Source organism: Venturia canescens, chromosome 11, assembly GCF_019457755.1.
Source record: "Venturia canescens isolate UGA chromosome 11, ASM1945775v1, whole genome shotgun sequence".
Classification (NCBI taxonomy): domain Eukaryota; kingdom Metazoa; phylum Arthropoda; class Insecta; order Hymenoptera; family Ichneumonidae; genus Venturia; species Venturia canescens.
In genome coordinates this window covers 3,057,140-3,064,116 of record NC_057431.1, presented here as the reverse complement: position 1 = coordinate 3,064,116, position 6,977 = coordinate 3,057,140, and the positions used below count along the sequence as shown (strand labels likewise).

Here is a 6,977-nt window from a genome sequence, read left to right as displayed (position 1 = left end):
ATGATGATTGAACTGTCTTGATCCAGAAATGTTTTGCTTGTTCGATTTCTAAACGAGAAATAGGATTATTCAGTGACGAATCAAGACTTTTTTTTAATCGGGCTGCCACACGTTGACATATTGCAGTAATGCGGATCAATCGAGTAAATGATGAATATCGATAAAGGAGATCCCACATCTTAGGTTGGTGAATCGATATTGCTGTGTTAACGTGAGACGGCCGCTCTTCCAGATTCTCCGTAACATTTAAATTTGTCGGTTGTTTGGGCCAGAATGTGGAATTTTGTTTGAGCCAACGAGGTCCTGTCCACCAAATTTCATGTTGGGAAAGTTGAGACGTAGTTAATCCTCGAGTAGAGCAGTCGGCTGGATTTTCCTTTCCAGGAATGAAACGCCAATTTGCTTGAGGGAGAGACTCTTGAACGAAGCAAGTCCTATTATGAACAAAATCCTTCCATCTAGACGGATGATTATTGAGCCAAGTATAAACGATTGCTGAGTCGGTCCACATGTAGATTGGAGCAGTTTGTAATGATAGGACCATAATAATATGTGAAACTAGTTTCGTTAAAATTACTGCTCCGGAAAGCTCAAGACGAGGTATTGTCATCCGTTTTAGAGGAGCAACTTTTGTTTTTGAGCAGACAATTGTTGTTTGAGTTGTGTCATTAGTAACGGATCGAATATAAACAACAGCAGCGATAGCTTGTTGAGAAGCATCACAAAAGCCATGTACCTGAATTGAGGAATCCTTTTGGAGGTTAAGCCATCGAGGGAGCGAGAGTTTTGAGAGATCTTGAAGGTCATTGTAGAATTCATTCCATTTTAATGATAGATTAGCGGGTAAATAATCGTCCCATCCGAGTTTAAGGGACCAAAGCTCCTGCATAAAGATTTTTGCTCGAATTATGATGGGTGAAAGGAACCCCAGTGGATCGAAAACTTGAGCGATCATAGAAAGGATTGTTCGCTTTGTTATGATTTTAGATTGAGGAATTTTCATGTCAAAATGAAATGTATCAGAATTTGAATTCCAACATAACCCGAGTGCGTGAACGGTAGTTTCCTCATCGATGGCAACAGATGGGGGGTTAATGCATATGTTCGGAGGAATATTTTTTAGAATTTCTTGATGATTGCTAATCCACTTTCGAAGAGCGAAACCGCCCGCCATGCACATTTCGTTTGTTTGTTTAACGATTGCTTGAGCCTCGTGGATTGAATCAGCTCCCCCGAAAACGTCATCGACATATCTCCCTTGGGTAAGCGGTGGTATAGCCAGTGGATACTTTTGACCTTCGTCGTGAACAAGTTGAAGTAAACACCGAAGTGCTAGAAACGGTGCACATGCTAATCCATAGGTGACAGTGGTAAGTTCGAAAGTGATGATTTTTCCAAATTCATCTTTCCAAAGGATGCGTTGAAGGCCCCAGTCATCGTGGTGAACTCTTATTTGCCTATACATTTTTTCCATATCTGATGAAAAGACATATCGAAATTGACGAAACCACAGAAGAACGTCGTGAAGGTCAATTTGTAATTTTTCCCCAGTGTAGACAATGTTGTTGAGAGAAATTCCATTGGACGTACGGCTCGAACCATTGAAAACGACGCGAAGCTTCGTCGTAAGACTGTTCGTTCGGATGACTCCGTGATGAGGTAAGTAGTATACGCATTTGGAATCCGTTGTAGATTCCGGAACGAGTATCATGTGTCCCATTGATTCATATTCCTTCAAAAACTCGCAATAAGATTTATATAAGGCAGGGTCGTTCTTAAATCGTTTTTCCAATGAAAATAAGATTTTGCAGGCGTAACTCTTTGATTCTCCAAGGTTGGATGCCGATGATTTTAATGGGAGTTTAACAACATAACGCCCGTTTTCATCCCGTGTATGCGTTTGAATGAAATGTTCCTCGCACTGTTGATTCTCGGTAGAACGCTTAGATCGGTTAGAAGATGGGATTTCCTCAAGGTGCCAGAATCGCTGTAGAAGGTCGTGAAGATCTTGGTCAATCGTAACTGTAAATCCGTGGACATTGGTTTGTGGCTGAGTAATAGTTGGAGGACCTGAGAGAACCCAACCGAAAATGGTTTTTTGTGCTATTGGTAAATTGTTATTTTCTTTTTTCAAGCCTTCTTCGATGATTTGCCCATAATAGTCAGAACCGATAAGGATGTCGATGCTCCCAGGAAGATAATAATGAGGATCAGCCAAGGTGAGTCCGTGTAGGTGTGGCAAATTTTGAAGATTATCGAGCTTTATCGTTGGTAGTGTGGAAATCAATTTAGGGAGAATGTGAGCGGTAAGTTTGCATTGTTCTTTACTAGCGAAATAAGGTGAGAGTACTATAGATGTTTTCCCTTTCGTTTTTCCAGCCTTTACTGCACCGATACCGTGAATAACTAGTGACGATTTGGATCGGGAAATATGGTGGCACTGCACAAAGTTTTCTGAAATAAACGATATTTGAGAACCTGGATCGATTAACACCCTTGCTTGAATTTTTTCCTCCGTTTCTGTTGATACATAAACTTGAGCGGTTGCAAGAAGAGTACAAGATGTTGATGGTTGTTGAGTGAGCGAGGCATGATTTCCTTGAATGTGTGTAGATGCAGAAGAATAATTCTCGTTGTTAGATTTTGAGAATTTTTCTGTATGAATAGAAGTGTGGTGTTTTCGTCCGCACTTAGCACATCTCTTGAGCGAACGGCATGCTGAAATTTGGTGAAACCCGAGGCAATTAAAGCATAATTTGTGCTTAATGATAAGAGAAGTTTTTTGCTCGGTGGTTTTGTTGCAAAATTGAATACAAGTTGCAGCGTAATGATCTTCTGAACAAAATGGACAGGTTTTTTTCTTATTATGTTGTTCTTGATTTTCACTGGCGTAGTACGTTTTCACGATCTGATGATGTTGTGCCAATTGAGGTTTTCCTTGGCGTGATTTTTCAAATGCTTTTAAAGAAAGCATTCTTTTCATAAGGAAATCGCTAAAGTTTTTCCAAGTGGGAGGGTCCCTGGAAGGTCCTAGATGATGTTCCCAAGCTTTTACAGATTCGGCATCGAGGCGCTGAGTGGCGATGAATACTAAAAAGTCATCCCAGTAATTTACAGGGCGGCCAAGGGTTTCTAACGTTCGGAAGATTTGCATAATATTGGTGTAAAGATACTCCATTTCACTCCCCGATTCTTTTGTCATTCTTTTGAGCGTGAGAAGAGAATGAAAGGCTGAATTAACCAAAAGTCTTTTGTTTTCGTAAAATACTTCCAAAGCTTCCCATGCTTTCTGGAAATTGTCTGTGGTAAGCGTTGTATTTTTTAAAAGAGCCTCTGCAGAACCTGTCAGACTAGTTTTCAAATATTGCAATTTTTCTACAGACGATAGAGTTTGATTTGATATGACCAGTGAATTGAAAAGGTCCTTGAATGGAAGCCATTCCGAAGGAGTTCCATTGAATTTTGGAAGATCGATGCGTGGAAGGCGAGGACCCCGTTGCCATATTGGTTGTTGAGAAAGACTTTGCGTCAATGACGCTGTCGACGAAGAACGGTGCAGATTCTTATCTCCATCAGATAATTCATTTATGATTTCTGCAGCTTCCAAATGAATCTCATATGCTGATTTATAGAGTTTATCTTTGAAATATATGTGTCGATGAAGTTTTTCTTTCTCTTCTGTACGAAGTTGGGTGATCGCGATGCCGATAGCCTCATGAGTAGTAGAAAATTTATCCCACAGCTGCTTCAATGCAGCTGATCGTGTATCAAGGCGGTATGAAGTGATAGTAGATCCTTCTCTAAGGAGAGTTTGTCGTGTGTCTTGTAGCAGATCGAGGGTTTCCATCTGACTTTCTATCCTGTGCTCAATGTGTTCGACCCTCATAGTTATTAATAATATCCGGCTCGAAGGACCAAAAAATGATCGAATAAATAATACCTGGTTCCAAGAAATAGGTTAAGATTATTCAGATGGAAAATCACATAGTTTTAGAATTGGGTAGAGTTAATACAATATCGAATATTTGTTAATATATATAATAATCATAAAGATGAACATTACCTTTATTCTTGGTTATAAAAAGAGGTTAAAACGTAAAGCGGTGTAACTTCGATTGTAAAGCGGTATAACGATGTTTGCGTCATTTAACAAGCGTGCCACACTCATGATCAGACGAAAGATTGAGGAGAGGAACCTGAAGACACAGATTAACCGGATTGCGGTGGCGTCTGGTTCCGGTTAATCAGCGGGTGAACTCTGTGTCTTCAGACATTTGAATTCTTTTGATAATATCAAATCAAAAATATCAATGGTAAACACTATGCAAACAAAACTGAACGAGTAGTCGAAGTAAACACTTAATTGAGATGAGTGCAATTCATGTTAAAGGATGAATTGAAAAAAAAACGTGCAAAGGACTGAAGTTTTTTAATCGTATTTTATTTTCCTGGTTTTTAGAAAACACGCAACATCGAAGACAGAAAAAAACACACACCAACCCGTTGATTTCTTCGTTTCCTTGGAAACAAGAAGAGAAAAATTGATCGGAGTGTTACCGACAGTGAATATAAGATTTTCTTGTTTTCTGGTGTGAAAAATGTCGACATATATTTTCATCACATAACTATTTTTAAACAAAACGAATTTTTCGTAAAAATTGTAGTGAAAATATTTCGTCACAAGTCTGCTCTTGAACTTTGGCGATTTTTTCTCTTATACTCTAATATGTTATGCCTATTAGGAACTCAACAGCATGGAGGAATCCGGGATGAGGCCCGAGAAATAAATTTCGGTTTATAATGTTGGTTTCCACGTAAAAGACCAATTTTTCTTCAAAATTGTACTGAAAATATAGGCAGTGGTTTGGTCTTGGACTTTGGTGATTTTTCTCCTTGTCTTCTAATATGTTTTGTCTATTGGGAACCCAAGAGCATGAAGAAATGCGTGTTGTGGGCCGTAATATGATTTTCGGCCTATAACGTTGGTTTCCACGAAAAACAACAAATTTCTCGTCAACATTGTACAGAAAATATTCCGTCACAGGTCTGCCCATGGACTTGGGCTATTTTTTTTCTTCTACTCTAATCAAGAGACGCGGTAGCGGCTCGACGCCAAGTATTAAAAGGAAAAACTGCAGCGCAAAAGAAAAGCCAGCGCGAGCCCTGCCGCTACTCTTATATACGCGAATATGCCGGTTTTATGACGTCACAGAATTTTCAAATGGTTCTCACAAATAAACCATTTCATAAAAGAACTTGAAAATTTGTGACGATTTTTTTTCGATTTTTCTCTTTCCATTGGTCTTTGTTGCAAGTAAATCCGTCCAGTAGATCCTGAGATATGTAACGTTAGTGATTTAAAATCCATCATTTCGGGATTTTCATTTTCTTAGAGACAGAGGGGCGTAAGTTACGCTTGTTTACATTTGGACTTACGTCCTTTGCACGATTTCTTACTTTTGTCACACTCTACGTCACGCACTGCGCTGAACGCGGCTACCCCCTCTCCTTCTGCGTCGCCGAGCGAGAGAGACAGAGAATGGGCGCACAGCGGGGGCAATACCAGCTCCTGGTTTGCGCATAAAATATGTATATAATTATATAATATATATTTTATTTATTAATATTAATTAATAATAAAATATTATTATAATAAATATTTTATTATAATTAATATATAATATAATATATATATTATATTATACAATATATAATATAAAATGATAATAATATAAGAAAACAAAAAAATTGAATAATACGAATAACATTAAATAATAAATAATAAAAATAAAAAAATATAAAATTCTGGTCGACGCCGCTGGATTTTTCGAGGATGTCTAGGGCGATAGATCATGGGTTTTGGAGGACTAGGTTTAGGTACATTCTATCGCGAATTTCGATTTCTACGTGGACGACCCCATAGTTTTTTATGTCCAGATATATTCCTCCATGGTTTTCGCGATCGAGGTTGACGGCTCCACAGGTTTCGATGTCCAGGTATGTTTCTCCATGGTTTTCGTGGTCTCGGATAATTCCTCCATGGTTTTCAATGTCTAGGCATGTTTCTTCATGGTTTTCGTGGTCTAGAATAATTCCTCCATGGGTTTTGATGTCTAGGTATATTCCTTCATGGTTTTCGATGTCTGGATATGTTCCTACATGGTTTTCGTGGTCCAGGCATATTCCTCCATGTTTTTCGTCGTCCAGGTATATTCCTTCATGGTTTTCAATGTTTAGGCATGTTTCATCATGGTTTTCGTGGTTCAGGTATATTCCTGCATGGTTTTCGATGGCTGGATTTGTTTCTCCATGGTTTTCGTGGTCTGGGTATGTTTCTTCATGATTTTCGCAGTCGAGGTCGACGGCTCCACAGTTTTCGATGTTCAGGTATGTTTCTCTCGGGTTTTCGTGGTCGAGGATAATTCCTCCATGGGTTTTGATGTCTAGGTATATTCCTCCATGGTTTTCAATGTCTAGGCATGTTTTATCATGGTTTTCGGGGTCGAGGTCGACGGCTCCACAGTTTTCGATGCCCAAGTATGCTTCTCCATGGTTTTCGTGATCTAGGATAATTCCTCCATGGGTTTTGATGTCTAGGTATATTCCTTCATGGTTTTCGATGTCTGGATATGTTCCTACATGGTTTTCGTGGTCCAGGTATATTTCTCCATGGTTTTCAATGTATGGATATGTTACTTCATGGTTTTCGTGGTCTGGGTATGTTTCTTCATGGTTTTCGCAGTTGAGGTCGACGGCTCCACAGTTTTCGATGTTCAGGTATGTTTCTCTCGGGTTTTCGTGGTCGAGGATAATTCCTCCATGGGTTTCGATGTCTAGGTATATTCCTCCATGGTTTTCAATGTCTAGGCTTGTTTCTTCATGGTTTTAGTGGTCTAGGATAATTCTTCCATGGGTTTTGATGTCTAAGTATATGCCTTCATGGTTTTCGATGTCTGGATATGTTCCTACGTGGTTTT

General features: G+C 39.1%; 1 protein-coding gene across 1 annotated transcript; it reads right to left on the bottom strand.

The window, feature by feature from the left end:
* Positions 1 to 615: 615 nt before the first annotated feature.
* On the bottom strand, positions 616 to 3,886 carry LOC122418345 (uncharacterized). Its single transcript, XM_043432491.1, has 2 exons — positions 1,044 to 3,886; positions 616 to 736 (listed from the first exon to the last, which is right to left on the bottom strand). The coding sequence occupies exons 1-2, from the start codon at positions 3,884 to 3,886 to the stop codon at positions 616 to 618; spliced, it is 2,964 nt and encodes a 987-aa protein (XP_043288426.1).
* Positions 3,887 to 6,977: the final 3,091 nt, after the last annotated feature.

Excerpts from the sequence above, each read along its gene's own strand:
- LOC122418345 (XM_043432491.1), bottom strand. The coding sequence starts at position 3,886 with ATGAGGGTCGAACACATTGAGCACAGGATAGAAAGTCAGATGGAAACC. Across the intron at positions 737-1,043 it reads ACTACCGTTCACGCACTCGG|GTACATGGCTTTTGTGATGC; the intron begins GTTATGTTGGAA and ends TCCTCAATTCAG.